General features: G+C 36.4%; 1 protein-coding gene across 1 annotated transcript in view; it reads right to left on the bottom strand.

Annotated features, from left to right (window-relative positions):
* The window catches only part of LOC145776348 (sperm-specific sodium:proton exchanger-like), a 46,811-nt gene extending 26,712 nt beyond the window's left edge, over positions 1-20,099 (bottom strand). Inside the window, exons 1-9 of the mRNA XM_082587743.1 lie at positions 19,721-20,099; positions 11,827-11,966; positions 11,367-11,479; positions 10,359-10,555; positions 9,000-9,128; positions 4,610-4,779; positions 4,241-4,332; positions 3,272-3,412; positions 1,371-1,514 (exon numbers count right to left, since the gene is read on the bottom strand). Coding sequence (XP_082443869.1) covers positions 1,371-1,514; positions 3,272-3,412; positions 4,241-4,332; positions 4,610-4,779; positions 9,000-9,128; positions 10,359-10,555; positions 11,367-11,479; positions 11,827-11,966; positions 19,721-19,895 — 1,301 coding nt within the window. The 5' untranslated portion in view covers positions 19,896-20,099. The remainder of the gene's footprint in view (positions 1-1,370; positions 1,515-3,271; positions 3,413-4,240; positions 4,333-4,609; positions 4,780-8,999; positions 9,129-10,358; positions 10,556-11,366; positions 11,480-11,826; positions 11,967-19,720) is intronic.
* Between the last annotated feature and the right edge of the window lie 126 nt (positions 20,100-20,225).

Raw genomic sequence — 20,225 nt, 5'->3', positions numbered from 1 at the left:
TTGAGAGCCCGTTATTGTATGTGTGGAATTATTACTGTAGATGTCTGACTAAATTCATGCCAAAGTCGAGCAAATTCTGCTTTCGGGATCCTTGCCGTTATTTACTGTATTTTTTGTTGATAAGTTTAGGCAGCATTTTTCCAAGATAAATGAAGACATCGGTATTGTTCGTCACTTAGATTTAGTTTTCTCAGCATTATTTATTCATTCTTTGATCCACTAGTTTGTCCCACTTTTGGTATAATCGGATCGTTTATAAATGGCGGGTCTTCACAATAGCCGGCCTCTTATACATTGGCGCAACGTATTCAGATGTTGAATCAATGATGAAGAAAGCTGATTTGTTGTTTGTCTTATGTGACGCCTAAATTTATGCCTCGTCTACAGTACAAAATATTTTGTAATGTACATTGTGTACATTGTACATTTTGTTTGTAGGCCTACATTACAAAATATTTTGTAATGTAGATGAGGCATTATCATCTTTATTTTGCGCTCTTTGGAACAAAACACAGTGCACTGTGAAACAAAAATACAGGACATAACAACAAGTAGGCGACATAAAGCAGTGAAGGGACGCCATCGAGTTAGCTGCTACGTGTAAATGGAGCCTATCTCATAATTTTGAGTGTATCTCACAATTACTGTTTGCAAAAACGCTATTTCTCCGGCTTCTCCCAAAAGCATTTGCAGTGATACATTTCCTCAATTGCAAGTTTTGTCAATAAGAGCATTTCCATTGAACGTTTATTTCGAAACCAGGTTTTCGTGTCTTTATCCAAGAGAAGATTTCTTATTGTAACGTTTTTTATTCGTCAATGAATATTATCTGCTTGAAACAACTGTTTTGACTAGTTTGTGGCCTCCATAGCCTACTATTTTGATCGTGGATTGCTATTCTTCTTTGTAGTGCTGATAACGCAAAAAAGCTTGCTATTATTGTTTCTAATTAACAGCTTTGCGATCACTGGCTTTTCTTTGTAGCATAAGAAATAACGCGCTTTGTATTATTGAGGTCAAACCAAACAAAGGAAAGCAAGAGGATGTTTCTCTCTGCTCGCGCATATCGATGCACGAAGCAATTATGAGCTTATGGCTTGTTATCGCAATGTAATCCATTTCACGCTTTGCTGGAAGTTAGCTAGAAATAGCAAAAATTCACCAAAATCTTGAATTTACAAGAAAACTACACAACTTTTAGCATCAAATTTAATATCATCAGATCCGCCTGGCAATTTTAGGAAAAGTCAAGAAAAACCAAGTGCATGGCGTTACTGTGCTTCAAATAATTAAAGGAAATATGAGGGGGGGGCCAAATCTGGCCTCCCTTTGAGGAGCAAAGTGTTAAACAGGGCACATTCAGTACTTACGTGGCGTGGCTATTCAGGTAGACAGCTAAAGCTAAGCCAACTGCGCCTCTTAGGCCTCCCCAAACCATGACCACCATATGCTTCCAATTGAGTTCAAGGCCAAATCGTACCATAAAAGGATAAAATGCAAAAATACTCACTCCTCTAAATATAAAAAGTTTAAATTAGCTCAAAAAGCTGAGCCTTTAGCGTAGAAATATCGATGTTTCTTTTGTGTTATCAGAACGTGGTGTAGATTTGCAAACTGGTGATGTAAAAACTTTCATAAAAAAAAAAACTCGTAAACCGTTTATAACAGGGGTTCTTAAACTTTTTGAGCCGCGCCCCCCTTTGACGTGCCATCCAAACTTGCGCCCCACCAAACTACAAAATTAGCAAACATTAAAGTGTAATGACTACAGGAATTTATATTTAGCTTTCATCAATGTGAGGGATGTCATTGTTTTTCGGAAACCAAAAGTTTAATTCGAGGCTTTGTAGCTGATAATGCACACCTCAGCTCAGAATAAGATCGGCTTCACAATCAATAAGTTTGTTTCGATGTTTTGTTTTTATGTTCAAAAGTGTAGAAAAGCCACTTTCGCACAGATAAGTGGACGAAAACGGAAGAAGTGTGCGTATCGCCACGCTACCCACTCCCTTGTATATGTGCAAATATTGTATATGTGTGGTTTCTTCTGTTGAGCAATCATGTGAGCGATTTCGAAAGAGGCTTCTACTACTTTCGCAGATGACGATTTGCGAAAGCACTCGCTACTCGCAGTTTTCATTTTTTTAAATGAGTCTTTCTTGCTTTGAAAAAAAGCCAAAAGTTTATCTTTATGACCAGGGTGTTTTGTCTCAAGATGACGCTTCAAACGACATGGTCGCAATGTATCGTTGCTCAGATTTTCAAAACACATCACACATTGTGGTACGACTTCACCATTCGCTGTGGCATCTATAAAGCCATACTTCAAATACTATTCATCATATTTTCTCTTTTTTCTACTCATTTTTATGTCAATATATTTCGAGTACTTAGTAAAATTTAATATTTAAATCAATGCTAAAATTAGCAAAGTCGAAAAGTTAATTATAGGCTACTTCGATGATGCCGTTACCTTATACCAGGGCTTCTCAAACTTTTTTGTTCTGCGACCCCATTTTGAAAAATATATTTCTATGCGACCCCATTATGGGGACATCCGCGTTAATATCCCTTTTTAATTTGGAGGCTTTCAGGTATTCCGTAGATAAACTTTTATTACAAATTAATTAACATTGTTAAACATTGTTACCACATTGTTACATTGTTGAACATTGTTATTAAACATTGCTACCACATGAATCTACGGAACCTAACCACTGATCCATACTCAATTAATCTTGTACAGTAACTACTTTAAACTTAGTCCAGGTTCCTTCAGAAACTAGTTGCTAGGCTACTTTGAAATCATACTGCGAGCGGTAAGGTTACTTTTGGTCAGCACGTTACAGCAATGATAGCGTAACAATGCATCAATTGTTACGATTGATTATATTTTATCGTTCGACATTTCATACCGACGGTTGCGGTTTGACATCATGGTCAATGCGGTCAATTGACAAGACTACAACCTACCGGCACTAGACTAAATTAAACTATTTCATAACGACCCCAAAATTTCATTACGCGACGTTTAGTCACATGAGTTTAGTCACATAGTTTGACATCGCTCGCGCCCCCCTTGTGAACCTTTTGCGCCCCCCAAAGGGGGCGTGCCCCCCAGTTTAAGAACCGCTGGTTTATAATTATTACAGTCACAATTGTCTATATAAACAAGTTGAAGAATGATCTACCTTAAACATTCCTGCACTGTGGAATAATTTAAGCTACAAATTCATTTATCCGAAGTTGATTACTTTGAGTTGAAACTCACCTGATCACAGTAAGACCTAAGTAAAACAAGAAAAGGTAGCCAACATCTGCCCAAGCAAAGTTATTAAAGTATTGAGTGATGATGGCTCCTACAATCACAAAAATCAAGGTATTGGCTAGATAAGCCAACATCTCCCAAAACCTGAGAACAGAAATGGAGGATGTTGTGATGTGAACGAAAAAAATAACAAATAAAGCAAACAGTTTTTAAATTGCGAAGCAGCTCTCGATACAATTAATAAACCTTAAGTTGATTATGACGTATACAAATTCGCAATAGTAAAATGACAAGTTCTAGTATCCAAGACGACAGACTACTCTGTTTCAATGGGCCTCATCCATTTTCGCCAGTTGTTTCATCACCCACGATCTGTTGGACACCCTCACCCTCATGTTTTATCAACTTTGCTTGATGAAACATCATATAAAATTTTGTAAATAATGCCAAGCGCAATGTTGCTTTTCAGAACTAAATGTTTGCGATAGTAATAATAATACAGGATGTTTCAAAAAAATTGACATCATTGTACAATGCAGGCCTACAGTGTTGCAACTTTGCCAATTATCGTTTATATACGAAATTTAAGAACATTTTTGAAAACCGATAACACATGTGTTGTGCCATTGATAGCGTGCAAACGACAATTTGAGTTGATAATTGCTCATGAAATTTAATATGTTTATCCTTGTAGCTGTCAAGTTTTATTAGCTTGGAGTACATACTTTTTGAGATATTTATTTCTCAAATGATGTCAAATTTTTTGCAACCTCTTGATTATATTGCTATTGGCTCCTCAGCGCTTTACAAAGCAGATAGCGTGATATCAGATATGACAACGTAAAATGGAAAGCAAGTCTGAAGAATGGTTCAAACGCAATGCAATATTGTGGTTTTGTTCACTCTACATGTAAAATATTTAGGCTACATACACAAACTGTACCATTGAAACTATCGATTAACGTTTCTAACCTGTGCAGGAAATGATCGACTTGTGGTGTTATTGAAGATCTGTCAAGCGCCAACCCGAACACCACAACTCCAAGTACACCCGAAGTTTTCAACTAAAATATAGCATTGCATTAATATTTATCACAAATATGCATTTTCTGTGGATGAAATAGTTTACTCAGTTACAAAACAAAGAGTTTTTAAATGTTACTTAAGAAATCATTTTAATCTAGCACAACAGCATGCTGAAAAATATTTAAGCCAACTTATTGTGGTAGAAACGGAAAGGTTTATTTCTAAGAAAGATTTCACAATAGCCTAGTTAAAATATACATGCAAAGTGCAATTATCTGCAAACAAGTGCTTTATTGTAAAAAGTATTACAATTACCACTTCCCCAACGTAAAACGTGATGTAGGTGAAACTAAGTGTGACTGTGATTTCTGCAAGGGCGTCATTGTAAATCTTTTGTAAGATAAAACTTCCAACTTTTGCCATTGCCCATCCAATCACCGGCCCAAGTAATGATTGTTGCATAATCACTCGAAAGGTGTCTAACGCTGTTGACCAAAATACATGCAATGTAATGTAATAATTTTTATAGGTTGTAGCTGAAACACCAGCAAGTAATAGGCTATGTGCTCACAGCAGAAACGTGATCAGAATCGAACAATTGAAGGCCTGAGTTGTAGAACTACTGTCACAGTCACATTTTGTAGACATTGAATTGTCACTAAAAATATGTTGTAGGCTATGATGATCAATGCCTGTCCCGTGAAAGATTTAATTCAAAAATAAAAAAAAAACGGCTTAATTTGACAATAACACACGCGAGTGTTTTGCATAGAAATAAAATATTAAACAACGTTGAAAGGGCGTTAATTAGCTTTATCTTAAAGTCGTATTTTGGACTTAAGTACAATAGTTCTTCAACTCGGTTTTCAAGTGTTTTAACACTTTGCTCCTCAAAGGGAGGCCAGATTTGGCCCCCCCCTCATATTTCCTTTAATTATTTGAAGCACAGTAACGCCATGCACTTGGTTTTTCTTGACTTTTCCTAAAATTGCCAGGCGGATCTGATGATATTAAATTTGATGCTAAAAGTTGTGTAGTTTTCTTGTAAATTCAAGATTTTGGTGAATTTTTGCTGTTTCTAGCTAACTTCCAGCAAAGCGTGAAATGGATTACATTGCGATGACAAGCCATAAGCTCATAATTGCTTCGTGCATCGATATGCGCGAGCAGAGAGAAGCATCCTCTTGCTTTCTTTTGTTTGGTTTGACCCAGGCCACGGTTTGACCTCAATAATACAAAGCGCGTTATTTCTTATGCTGCAAAGAAAAGCCAGTGATCGCAAAGCTGTTAATTAGAAACAATAATAGCAAGCTTTTTTGCGTTATCAGCTCTACAAAGAAGAATAGCAATCCACGATCAAAACAGTAGGCTATGGAGGCCACAAACTATTCAAAACAGTTGTTTCAAGCAGATAATATTCATTGACGAATAAAAAACGTTACAATAAGAAATCTTCTCTTGGATAAAGACACGAAAACCTGGTTTCGAAATAAACGTTCTATGGAAATGCTCTCATTGACAAAACTTGCAATTGAGGAAATGTATCACTGCAAATGCTTTTGGGAGAAGCCGGAGAAATAGCGTTTTTGCAAACAGTAATTGTGAGATACACTCAAAATTATGAGATAGGCTCCATTTACACGTAGCAGCTAACTCGATGGCGTCCCTTCACTGCTTTATGTCGCCTACTTGTTGTTATGTCCTGTATTTTTGTTTCACAGTGCACTGTGTTTTGTTCCAAAGAGCGCAAAATAAAGATGATAATGATAAGATGATAGATGATAGATAATGATAATAAAATGATGATAATGATAATAAGATGATAATATAAGATGATAATATAATAGATGATAATGATAATGATGATAATAAAATATTACAAAAGATGATAATAAAATATTACAAAATATTTTGTAATGTAGGCCTACAAACAAAATGTACAATGTACACAATGTACATTACAAAATATTTTGTACTGTAGACGAGGCATAAATTTAGGCGTCACATAAGACAAACAACAAATCAGCTTTCTTCATCATTGATTCAACATCTGAATACGTTGCGCCAATGTATAAGAGGCCGGCTATTGTGAAGACCCGCCATTTATAAACGATCCGATTATACCAAAAGTGGGACAAACTAGTGGATCAAAGAATGAATAAATAATGCTGAGAAAACTAAATCTAAGTGACGAACAATACCGATGTCTTCATTTATCTTGGAAAAATGCTGCCTAAACTTATCAACAAAAAATACAGTAAATAACGGCAAGGATCCCGAAAGCAGAATTTGCTCGACTTTGGCATGAATTTAGTCAGACATCTACAGTAATAATTCCACACATACAATAACGGGCTCTCAACTGCTGTAAGATACATAATAATCAACCTGGTTCTGGGCGATTTGTGTAACAGTTTAGGGGAAGACACTACTTGAAATGATGCACCACACAAAAGATTTTCAATGAAGACTGAGTCTAAAAACCGATGTGGATAGTGCTGCACAATAACTTCAAGTTTAGGACAGAAGAGGCACAAAATATCACGATAAAAATAAAGACCTTGTGGGAAATTTTCGAGAATCATAACACGATGCAAATACCACAAACGCTTAGTTTGCATGCTGCTCTAAGCTGGCCGGCAACCACAAAGGTAGACAATAGCCTACAGGCAGTTTATAATTCGATAACAGCGCAATAAACATTATAAATACGTAAACCGACAATTTTCTTTTACAAACGTTTTACGTCTAATAGTAAATTTTCCCCCAACAATTTTTTGTGAAGCACTTGCAAACCACGGTTTTGTAAAATAATTCATCATTATTATTTTTTACTTCTCGGATATTGTAAAACGTCATCAGCAAAATCACAAAAAAAATTTCATTACTTCAATGTAGTAGGCCTAAGAATTTTTTATAGAATTGTAGCCACGTTGTTTCAACAAAGAAGCCATTTTTTAGCAATGTAAAGTTATAGAAAATAATTTGCAATCATGCAAATGGTTGGAAAGAATCTAGGAAGTCTTCTCACAATCTGGCACAGAATGATTATGTTTATTGTATCTCAGTAAAATGTTTTACGACAAACTTTGAAGCTTCGTTATAATCATTTTTATCTTTGAAGTCAAACGTTATTTTTTTTTTGGCCAGAAACATAATCACTGCCTTGCTGACGTTGTCGCTTTTACGCGTATTTTTAGTGCTTCAAACAATAAGGACCCAGTCAGCAATCCAGTCCTTTTACATTGATTCAACATTTGTAAACGTTAAATTTATGTAGATTTGCTGACTGTGGGTTATTTCACATTTCCTTTGTTTACGCATGTTCCTCAATTCGCTGTTGCATTATTTCGACGCTGGCTGACTAAAAATGTATTTTCAAATTGATTGACACAATCTTCAATAAAAAGTGAGCTTCGAACTTAGCTTTGTTGATGTAAATGCTGTATTTTTTGTGGATGTAATTTATGAGTCATGTTTATAAACACCCGTAAGCGAAATGACTTATGATGTGGCCTGCATGATATTTGTGATGCGACTTGACACAAATCCACAATTTCAAAAGCACCTAATTTGAACTTAGAAATTTCAGATTATTTCAACAACTTGTTCAATTGTCTTCTCTCTACTAAAAATATTCATACTACAAACTCAATTGTAGACCTAAAATACACAAACGAAGATGTAAACAGCTATTCAAGCAGGCTAAGGTGTTACTTATGAGAAATTTGGTTCCATAAAACTAGAAGCTAGCCATGAGTTTCGGAATGCATTAGTTTAGGATAAAAATGTAAGACAACAAACGCAGTTTTGTTTTTTTCAAATTCGTGTAACACTATTACTCTGATTGTAACTATTTTAGAATCAGTGAGTAGCTTACAATAAGATTTGCTCGCAAGTCGTAAATTCTAATCAATGCAATGATTCGGCACACCGCACACACACTTCGTGCGTTCGATCGAGCTCTTTGTTATTTAGAAGTTTGCATGAAATCGGATTAGCACGGTTAATTAAAGGCGGCAAGTTAAATCAAAATTGTCGTTTTTGGGTACCTTTGCAAAAATTGAAATATCAAGTTTAACATATAAAATTTTAAAATAATGAGTTTTCAAACTTATAGACAAATGATTTGCTTTTACACCAGTGCAACTTCTGTTGAAATAGCATCAGCGGATAACACGTAACAGCTGATTGAATTTGATCCAAAAACGGCCCCCCCTTGAGCAGTTAATTTCCAAAAAAACGTTGAAAAGCAAAGGGTTAAAGACATCAACCTGTAAAACGCGTGATTGGTTATTTCTTTCTTGTGTCTGGGGTGAGATTGTTCTGTTTAAGAATTATCGCTTGCACTGTTAGTATAGTAAAATCCAAACTCTCTAATCAACGCTTTATCATATCAATCTGTTTCGAAAATCTGCCTTTCATTGTTTTTTTATCAATAACTTATATACCAATTTAGAAATATCACAAGTTACTCTGCAAAGTCAAAAAAGCAGGTAACAATAATTCATTTTTTTAGTTTTTCACCTCCATACTCATTACCCAGATGTCTAAAATAAAATCTTATTGATATAACTCAGAACAGTCCAGAAGGTTACTGGTATACTCTAAGCTTCTAATCACTCACTGTAATTAGAAACTCAGCAATGAACGCACATTAAGGAAAAAGTGCAATTGTCAGTTTTAAAGACAAATACAGAAATACCTGTTAAATCTTCAAAGAAGGGAGTCATGGATTTCAAAAGATCAAGACAAATCTTAAACACCACGATTGCTGCTCCGTCGTTAAGTAACGCTTCTCCTTCAATAATAATGCTCAGGTGCTTTTGACATCCTAATGCATTGGAAAGGTTGCAATATAATGAAAATTTTAAAACAGGCTTTTGTTGTAAGCAAGATAACTGAAAAAATGCAAGATTATTGATAAGACTGATAGGAGGCAAAAAAGAACAATAAACAGATGTAGTTAGAAATGATAACTGACAACGGCAAGGCAAAATCATGGTTGCAATCTAAAACGTTAAAAAAATATAAATAACCAATATGCTAGGCCTACTTGTTGCAATGTTTGAGAAAGTGGTTTGGTGTATAAAAAATTGTAGAATTGTTTTTAAGTCTGTGGGAATATGGGGTCAGAGATTTACAGCTCGGTCTATCGTTTTCCTATTTATGTTGGGTTTGCAACTCTGTAGGTAATTTTCTGTCATATGTTGTGACGATGAAACTCAATTAAGTTTTTAAAGTCATCGGATAATTCATCATGACGTATTGTGAGCAGATTTAATGAAAACAGAGTATTTAAAATTAAATAGATCGTTGAGTTATTGAATAAGAAGTTTTTTTTTTGCATTTTGCAATGGAGAAAATAAATAAGCTATAATAAAAATATTCTGCATAGTTTAAATTAATGCAGGTGAAGTGCCGGAAGGTTTATCCCAAATAAGGATGGAAAATTGTATTTTTGAAAAGAACAAGGCAAAGTAAAGAACATCATTCCCAGAGTTGCAATAAGCACAGTAGGCCTACATTAACAATTCTGCAAACTGTAGAAAGGGTGATGTGCAAATAGGAAAAATGCACATTCAACTTGTCTGTTGTCAAAATAGGTTTCTAAATATTTGATAGGCCTACTTGGTTTCTAAAATGTTCATTTCATTTCTGCCTAGGTTCAATATAAAGTGGTTAAGGTTTCACTAAAGAGCATGAAGTTTCTTTTGCTGTAGCCTACTGTAATTTTCCGAGCTTTTATTGCATTTCATCGAATAAAAATCTTTTTTTTTATAGATGGTTATCATTTAGAGTGTTTTTAAACGCTTGTTAAAAATTGCAAAGTTTGCATCATCCGCGAAAATTATTGATTTGAATTGAACATTGAAACATAATAATTAAGAATTATAAGGAACCAAGAAAGGATCCTTGCAGTACACTGTAGGTCATACTTATACTTCTTTAAAGAAATGTTGCAAATGAGGTCTTGCAATCTTAAACACGTAACATTTCCATTACTGTTAGAAAAATCTTGTTAAGAAAGCACCAAAAAACGTACTTTAGACTCCAAACTTACCAAGTTCCTTAAGTAAAGCCACAACAGCCACTGGGTCAGTTGCGCTTATTATGGCCCCAAATATAAGAGCAACATAAATCCGCGCTCTAATGTCATCTATCCCACTTATCTCTGGTAACAAAAGGGACATTAATGCAGTGAGCCCTGTAGCCAGGAGTAGTCCAGGTACCGCGAGAAGACTAACGTGTCCGATTGATCTGTAGAAACAAAAATCATTGACTTGTTTTCATAGTTGGCCCAGCAAGGCGTCTGACATTACTCCTTTGACCTCTTAATGGAAGCCTATTTGTAATCTGGAGGGCGCTGCAGCAGATGAGGTTTGTTGACCAATCAGAAGACAAGATTCATCTCGGCTGAGAAAAATTTCGCGGAGAAATGTTTGAGTTTTTTTTTTGCAACATTATTATATTTGTCAAAATCGAACCTAAGAAGAATCAGACGGCGAGTTTTAAAAATGCTATAAAAAGTGCTATAAAAGTTTTCGTAAATCAGGTTTGTGTACAAATTTTCGAATGCTAATTTTTCAGGTAGGCTACTTGTCAAATTTATCAACTGCGCTAAATCTTGCTTTTTGATTGGTCAAAACACCTCATCTGCTGCAGCGATTTGCAGATTACAAATATGCTTATCGGAAAGCTACTGTTGCATTGACAAGTTTTGACAATTAATTTATCTCTGCAAAAGCCTAGATTTTGATCTTGCACTCATTTGGTCAGTTTTAACTTTATTAAAACTACGTTAATGTAAGAGATAGGCTACGCTATGTTATATGGTTCTTTTTTTCATTCTTTCTTAATGAATAATTTAGGCTTTCTTTTGAGCATTTACAATAGCATCAAATCTTCATTTCAACTGTGGGCATTTAAGCAATTTTCTTTCGGTATTGGAGGTTGCTCATGCCTCTGAACGACGTGCGGAGATGAATAACTTCAGTCTATTGCATAAATGAAAACAACTTTGAAGTTTACAGGATATTTAAGTATTTTTACGGAGGCTTTAGGTCCATACCTCCAAAATACGTGAATGTCGATGACGTAGGCAGATTCGAATATGACCACCGGAAGAAAAACATGAAGAAATAATTCTGGATCTATTTCGGTCAGCAAATAAGGCTGAACTTGCTGAAAATAAAATTTAATGTAATATGCTACTGATCTCATTAAAACCTATAATTGGCTTCGTTGCCAAGAGGTGAAAAGATTTAACTTTTACACCAACCAAAAATACGCGCCTGCTGTGCTTCGGAATGATACGAACAACCAATAGTAAAACATAAAAACTTCAGATAAAGCGTTTAAGTTAAAATTCATAAAGGCACACTTTTCCATATTTTTATTCAAAGTCTTGCTGAAAGTCATAATGTATACGTGATAGATATCAACTAAGTTTTTACACCAAACAGGCCTTGCAGTTAGATTGTCTTGTATTTTGAAACAACAGCCGACTCGCCTACTTTTTATTTGCTCACTTCAGGGAAGGCGATTCCTATTCCAGCAACTGCCATGCCAACTAAGAGAAGAAAAACAGTGTAAGGTAGTTTGATGACGCTGCCCCATTTCCATCCGGTCACAAAATTCGCCCATTTTCTCAGTAGAATGCGCAGCAAAGCTGAACAATAAGTTATAGGAGCCCAGTAAACAATGGATGTTCAATGCTGACCATGTCCACCCTAGCATAACATTTCAAACACATCTTTTAACTGAATTTCCCACAATAAATGGAAAAATTTACAGACATTAGGACTTTCATAAAATACATCAACAAAAATCGTCCTGTCTCAACAGTGAAAGTGATTTAAACTTTTACAAGTAAAAAAAGTTCGGTCATGTGCGTTCTACAAATGAGATAAAGTAGCCTACTTTATTAACAATTTTTTCAGGCCAAGAATGAGATTGATTCCACGATTGTAAAAACACTATTCTGCATAAGTAGAACGAGAATCACAGCAAAACAATCGACCTAATAGCAATTTGATTCCAATATCGATAATAGGCTACATGTACGCAAAGATTTGTTGAGCAAAAATAACATTCGATTTGCAACAAAAATAAACAGTTAGTGCATAATGATCAAAAATTTAGTAAGCTAATAAATTTACGACAGTTCGTCAGGATAGTTTTTTACTACTATTTGTACGATAATAGTAGGCTACCATTAGGTTAACTTTATTCCATATGCAGTCACGCGCAATGTGGTAACATAATTGTTCGGCGCGTTAGTTAAAATTATTAGGGTACAATAGGTTAGTGGCAGGAAAATATGCTACAGCAGGTCACATATGAAGAGAGTGATTTTTGTGCAGTGATGATTTTATTTTAATGAAAGCAATTTCTGTCTAAAATGTGATACGACCCAGACAGCAAAATCCGTCATTTTTACATTGATTCAACGTCCGCAGAGGTTGAATCAATGTAAAAACCACGGATTTTGCTGTCTAGGGAGGTGTTCAAAGATTAAAAAAATGCCACATGCATATACGTACAAAAAAAGGAGATACCAAATAAACAGAGCAAGCCAACATAAAGTAGGACCCAACTTTCAACAGCAGCTCAGCTGAGCTTTCAAAGGTGGTTGACAAGTTCTGTAAGTTACTGATATACATTTTGTTCAAAATTTGCTTTTACATAATAATAGATTCTATCGTATTTGTAGTGCGCTTGTACACGTATACTGAGACACTTTCAAAGTTTTTGTGGTGCTGCGCTGGTGCAGTGTCACACTTTCAGATTTTTTGCTTGCGATGCAGTGTGAGAGCACACATTTACTGTGCAATGCAAGCAGCGGGCAGATTTTTTTGCTCGCGGCAGTACTACAATGTGGTGTAGTTTAAATACCTGTTTTTAAATCATTTCTTATAGACCGAGAGCCTACGACAGAAGATTTCACCCCATAAGGTACAAAAGGTTTGAGCCCTTGAAGTTACTGGGGTCAACCATGTCACTCACAAAAAGTATGGAAGATTGACCGCACCGGGTGGATCTGGACCCTAGAGCCCCCTAAAAAGCCCAAAAAGGGGGTTAATTTCACCCCATAAGGTACATGGACCAAACTTGGTGAAAACGAAGTTCTATGTCAGGACATCACAAAAATATCAAATCTAACAATATTTTCGAGTGGAAAGGTGATGTAAGACTCCCCCCAAAGTGACCCCCCAGGGGGTTAATTTCACCCCATAAGGTACATGGACCAAAGTTGGTCAAAACGAAGTCTTATGTCAGGACATCACAAAAATATCAAATCTAACAATATTTTCGGGTGGAAAGGTGATGTAAGATGCCTTCAAAGTGACTTCCCTTAATGTGACCCCCTCGGAAGGTTTATTCCACCCCATAAGGTACATGGACCAAACTTGGTCAAAATGAAGTCTTATGTCAGGACATCACAAAAATATCAAATCTAACAATATTTTCGGGTGGAAAGGTGATGTAAGATGCCTTCAAAGTGACTTCCCTTAATGTGACCCCCTCGGAAGGTTTATTCCACCCCATAAGGTACATGGACCAAACTTGGTCAAAATGAAGTCTTATGTCAGGACATCACAAAAATATCAAATCTAACAATATTTTCGGGTGGAAAGGTGGTGTAAGATGACTTCAAAGTGACTTTCCTTAATGTGACCCCCTCGGAAGGTGTATTTCACCCCGTAAAGTACATGGACCAAACTTGGTCAAAACGAAGTCTTATGTCAGGACATCACAAAAATATCAAATCTAACAATATTTTCGGGTGGAAAGGTGATGTAAGATGTCATCAAAGTGACCCCCAGAGGGTTTATTTCACCATAGAGTACATGGACCAAACGTGGTCAAAACGAAGTCTTCTAGGGCACCACAAAATATCAAATCTAACAATACTCTCAGTTGGAAAGGTGATAAAAGACCTACCCAAAAGTGAATCTCCTCCTATAGTTTAATTTACTTCATCCCTTTCTCGAACCAACCTTGGTGTAACGAAAGTGCTATGCCAGGACAGTACGAATGGATTGAATTTAAAAATATTTTTATATAGGTTTTGATGAAATACATTCACAAGCTGTCCCATGATGCATGAAATGGAACTATAGCCTACTTTACAAAAAGTTTTTGTATAAATCATATTAAGTCAATCGAAAAAAGGCAACAGGACATGACAATACATGGCTTTGTAACACCAAAAACAGAAAGTACGTAAGAAGCATATAGGCTACAGTAGCCAGAAAATTGATCCAAGATCTTGATACCACCACTAAATGTGGACTTAATCGAACAACTGACTATCCAAATCAAAACGTTTCGAAATGAATCATTTGGAACGTTAATTTAGGCAGTAATGAACATTTTCCAGCTGCTACAATAAATAACCCAATAAACCCAATGTAGTAAATTTTTGTTTAATGCCATTTGCTTCATGTCTCCAATCAGTTATTGTAACTGTTCATTCATAAACAGAGATTGTTTGTGTAAATGTAAACGGTAACTCAATTGGTTAGCGCGTCACTTCTGGAACGAAGAAGCTTCAAGATCAATAGCGGCGCTGGTTCGACTCTCGGGGTGTGCGCTTGAGCAACGCACGTTAAGGGCTGCTCTCCATTCAGCGGCATCTAATGGATGGAATAATTCCCCGACAACAAGCCTTCAACAATCGGAAACTTCACTCAGTCAATCTCGGTGACCGGGCCTGCGCCAGTGATTCAAAGCCTCTACAAGTATGCGAAACTGCCAGGATTAAGCTCTGCAAGAAGCTTTCCCAGTTCGAGGATAAAGATTCAATCAATCAATCAATCACTGGTGTCGCTTTTACTTTCTTCGTCTTATTCTTCAGATTCATACAATTCTCCTGTTATATACAGAGAAATAAAGACTGTACGAAACAATTGCTATTATGCACTACAGATATGCGTAACATACAATAGTAATTTTATTATCTTTTACAGACGTCTATTTTTCTTCGAATAATGCAACATTGCAACTTACTATTAACTGGAAAAAGTTCAACATTTATTTGTTATTTAGTGCACCCAGGCATTTTTCTCAAGATTGCAGAAACTATTGGTTATAGGTTCCTAAAACGAAACTTTACAGCCAGTTATTGGCTAATGTTTACAGTAAGAAAGTAAACGACTGATAGACCAGGAGAAAGTTTTATATTTATAAAGGGTAACCCAAGCGACATCCAATGCTGTTTACCTTCTTCTTGACTTTCCTGGATGAGATCAGATTCCACGCAGAGACATCTAAAGATGCTTTATACCTTTACCTTCAAACCACACCACTTTATAAGAACCTCCTTCTTCTTTCCAGCCATACTCTAGCAGCAACGTTGCTGCTTGTTCACTTCTAGTTGAAGATAACCACCATCTTGTGATGAGATGTGTGCGCCTTGTCTTCTGGAGAAGTACTCGTAAACAAAGTGGTAGAGTACTAATATCTACAGTAGCTTCTGGTATGCATGATATCCTTTCATTTTCTTTTTTGGGTTTGTAGCCGTCTAAAAACATTTGTAAACGGACTTCGTTGACATAATTAATTTTCTTGTTTTTGTACATGTTACACACAAAGTTCTCTATGGCGATGATAGTGTCTTCACTAATTTCTTTGTCGTGTCCGAGTTGGCTAAAAGCTGCCTGCGCTTCGTGGTTTCCTTGGAGTAATTTTAGCGGCCGCACTTTCCCTTTCCTGCTAAATGACGAGGTGTAATCAGAATCTGTAAAGGCATGATATGCAGGTAAACACTTGCAAATCGTCACTCCAAGTGCGGTAGGCCTATGCAGCTGGTTGATGTTGATGTACCGCTGCGTGTTATTGCTTTGCAAGCCAGCTTCTATCCATATCTTTAATGAAGGATCAAAAGTTCCATAGCAACCTAAGCCAATTACAAGACAGTCAGTGTCAGACGTGCGGATAACCACATTGCTTGGGGCTGGTACATCGCAGACAGCTTGCTTTATCTCTGTATATAACAGGAGAATTGTATGAATCTGAAGAATAAGATGAAGAAAGTGAAAGCGACAGCAGTGACAATGAAGAATAAAGAAACGACCGTTTACATTTACACAAACAATCTCTGTTTATGAATGAACAGTTACGATAACTGATTGGAGACATGAAGCAAATGGCATTAAACAAAAATTTACTGCATTGGGTTTATTAGGTTATTTATTGTAGCAGCTGGAAAATGTTCATTACTGCCTAAATTAACGTTCCAAATGATTCATTTCGAAACGTTTTGATTTGGATAGTCAGTTGTTCGATTAAGTCCACATTTAGTGGTGGTATCAAGATCTTGGATCAATTTTCTGGCTACTGTAGCCTATATGCTTCTTGTGTACTTTCTGTTTTTGGTGTTACAAAGCCATGTATTGTCATGTCCTGTTGCCTTTTTTCGATTGACTTAATATGATTTATACAAAAACTTTTTGTAAAGTAGGCTATAGTTCCATTTCATGCATCATGGGACAGCTTGTGAATGTATTTCATCAAAACCTATATAAAAATATTTTTAAATTTAATCCATTCGTACTGTCCTGGCATAGCACTTTCGTTACACCAAGGTTGGTTCGAGAAAGGGATGAAGTAAATTAAACTATAGGAGGAGATTCACTTTTGGGTAGGTCTTTTATCACCTTTCCAACTGAGAGTATTGTTAGATTTGATATTTTGTGGTGCCCTAGAAGACTTCGTTTTGACCACGTTTGGTCCATGTACTCTATGGTGAAATAAACCCTCTGGGGGTCACTTTGATGACATCTTACATCACCTTTCCACCCGAAAATATTGTTAGATTTGATATTTTTGTGATGTCCTGACATAAGACTTCGTTTTGACCAAGTTTGGTCCATGTACTTTATGGGGTGAAATACACCTTCCGAGGGGGTCACATTAAGGAAAGTCACTTTGAAGTCATCTTACACCACCTTTCCACCCGAAAATATTGTTAGATTTGATATTTTTGTGATGTCCTGACATAAGACTTCATTTTGACCAAGTTTGGTCCATGTACCTTATGGGGTGGAATAAACCTTCCGAGGGGGTCACATTAAGGGAAGTCACTTTGAAGGCATCTTACATCACCTTTCCACCCGAAAATATTGTTAGATTTGATATTTTTGTGATGTCCTGACATAAGACTTCGTTTTGACCAACTTTGGTCCATGTACCTTATGGGGTGAAATTAACCCCCTGGGGGGTCACTTTGGGGGGAGTCTTACATCACCTTTCCACTCGAAAATATTGTTAGATTTGATATTTTTGTGATGTCCTGACATAGAACTTCGTTTTCACCAAGTTTGGTCCATGTACCTTATGGGGTGAAATTAACCCCCTTTTTGGGCTTTTTAGGGGGCTCTAGGGTCCAGATCCACCCGGTGCGGTCAATCTTCCATACTTTTTGTGAGTGACATGGTTGACCCCAGTAACTTCAAGGGGTCAAACCTTTTGTACCTTATGGGGTGAAATCTTCTGTCGTAGGCTCCCAGACTATTAGCATTTATCTTATTTTCACTTTCATGCGTCGACCTACTGAATAATATTTTGAAACTGTATGGCTTGTGTATTTTTATTACAAAGTTAGATATCTGTGTTGTATCTAAATCTATATATGCTGCTTCCAGTCTTCTTCTTCTATCGTTTGAGACCAGATCAAATCAAATTTCAGGGCAGGTGATGGAGAGCCAGGTGAGTGTAGCTTCGTCCAGCGTTGCTATACCATGCGTTCCATTTGGTGCCTTATAGATCGGACATTCGAGAACGACATGGTCAGCAGTTTGTTCCTCCGCGCCGCATTCGCAGGCCGGTGAGGGAGCCAAACCCCACTTGTGCATGTTGGAATGGAAGCGACCGACTCCGGTTCGGATTCTGTTGAGCTTGACCCAAGTCGGCCGAGGCAGGTCCATACCAGGGGGGCGCGCCACCGGGTGAGGTATAAAACGATGTAGTTTCGTGTCGGTGGCACACCACGCTGCATTCCAATTGTCTTCCATGAAGTGTGCTGCGCTGATGGCATGATCGCTGAATGGATGTAGTAATTCAACAGCAGCTGGCACAAAGGGGTTTCTTGACTTTAATTGCCGGGGAGATTCCTGAGGTGGGATTTTGAGTTTTGCATGAAGCTTCCAGTCTGTTGTGGAATTTAGTTTTTGAGGTACTCGTTTTTCTCACACTGAATATTGTACTGTACCATTTTTACAACAGACGGAATAAAAGTTTTCTCTTTCAATGTGATATTTAATGACAGTTTATTCAAATGTTTTCACTTGCTAAAGTAAAACCTTTTGTTGAAGAGCTCGGCACGGATAATTATATTGATAGACTACATTTTAATCAAAAGTTATGTTAAACAGTGGCGGCTCGTCCATGAAGAATGCAGGGACAACAGACCTCCGATAGTTTTTGTAGAAAAAGACGTTTTCAGTATAATTTTGGCTGAATTAATTAATTAGCTTACTCTAGTGAGTCTATACTTTGCCTCCAATACTATTCGAAAATACGTTGTTTTTATGAAATCCTGGACTGCAATGCATCCCAGCTCACTTGAACAATGTTTTCCATTAGATACTATTAGTTAAAAATGGGTTGTTTTCATGAAAACATAGGCTGCATTGCATCGCAGCTTCTATGCATGACGTATGTTTATTGTGACGTAACTTGAACATTGTAAGATATGGTGTAATAAAGCATTGATATTTTATAGTTTGTGGGCTGCAAGTCAAATAGCCCTAATTGTGAATCGTAATGAGAGACAATCGCCTTGTTTGTGAATGAATAATCAAGAAGTTGCTGCGAGGCTGGTTTATTAATTAAATCGCACAGTAATGAAAAGTAACTTGCCTCAAACCTAAATATGACTATTTTAAAATGAGTTATTGTGAAGAAAGCTGGCTAGTTGACATTGAATTTGTTTCCCAACAAATAGACGATAAATCGAGTTTGATTAACAACATTAACCTCAGAAAATTGAGATATTTCGCACACATAGCAAGAAGCAACTCGTTGAAAAATTCAATGTTGACTGAGATGGTGCAAGGCAAACGAACAAAATGACGACAAAAACGAAATATTTTGACAATATCAAGCAAATTACAGGAATAAAAAGCATGCCGGAAGCACTAATAAAAACAAAAGACAAAACAAAATGGAGGCAGTTCATAGGCCTATAGGTGATCACAGCTAATCAAACATGATCAATCTGTTGAAGAAAATGTTGACAATGGTTGCGTCAATGATAACACAACAGAGGTTGTGAGATGTTTTTAGCTAAACTGTCGGCAACGAAAAAATTCACATTTTTTGGAAATATTATGCTGCTTTCGGAAATTTGAAAGCTTTTTTTTGAATTTTTTACTTAAATTTACCTTTTACACTAACGTTGTTGGATTTTTTACGTACCTCCAAACCCAAAACTGACGAAAATGAATAGAATGTGATAAGGAGGCTCTTCAAAGTGCGGTTTAATGAAAACAATAGGTTCTGTAATGTTGGTCCCGTTTCCCAACAGTTGTGGATCTGTTTCGTATACAATCTTATCCACGATTAGGTGAACATCTTCAATATTTTCGAGCATCTTCTTTTTCTACTTTCAATTGGTTGGTTTGTAAAGCAAAAATGACTCTGTACTGCACGACAGGGCTTAGTTATTTTCCTAGACTAGAGCATTTTTACATTTTCTTCAAAGGTAGATGCTTAACAGCAAGAAAAGGCTACTAGTAGATAAAACTAATATTAACAACATATTTAATGGCAGAAAGACTGCCAAAGACCTACAGTTCTAGACTACTCAACTGAAATACCAATACCCTTTTGCCACATTGATCTACTAGCTGCTTGTGACGTAATAAGAAACCAATTATTATCCAACATAGCTTACTTTGAATCAACATCACAAAATTTGTTT

Source organism: Aplidium turbinatum, chromosome 8, assembly GCF_918807975.1.
Source record: "Aplidium turbinatum chromosome 8, kaAplTurb1.1, whole genome shotgun sequence".
NCBI lineage: Eukaryota > Metazoa > Chordata > Ascidiacea > Aplousobranchia > Polyclinidae > Aplidium > Aplidium turbinatum.
This window is presented reverse-complemented; position numbering and strand designations above follow the sequence as displayed.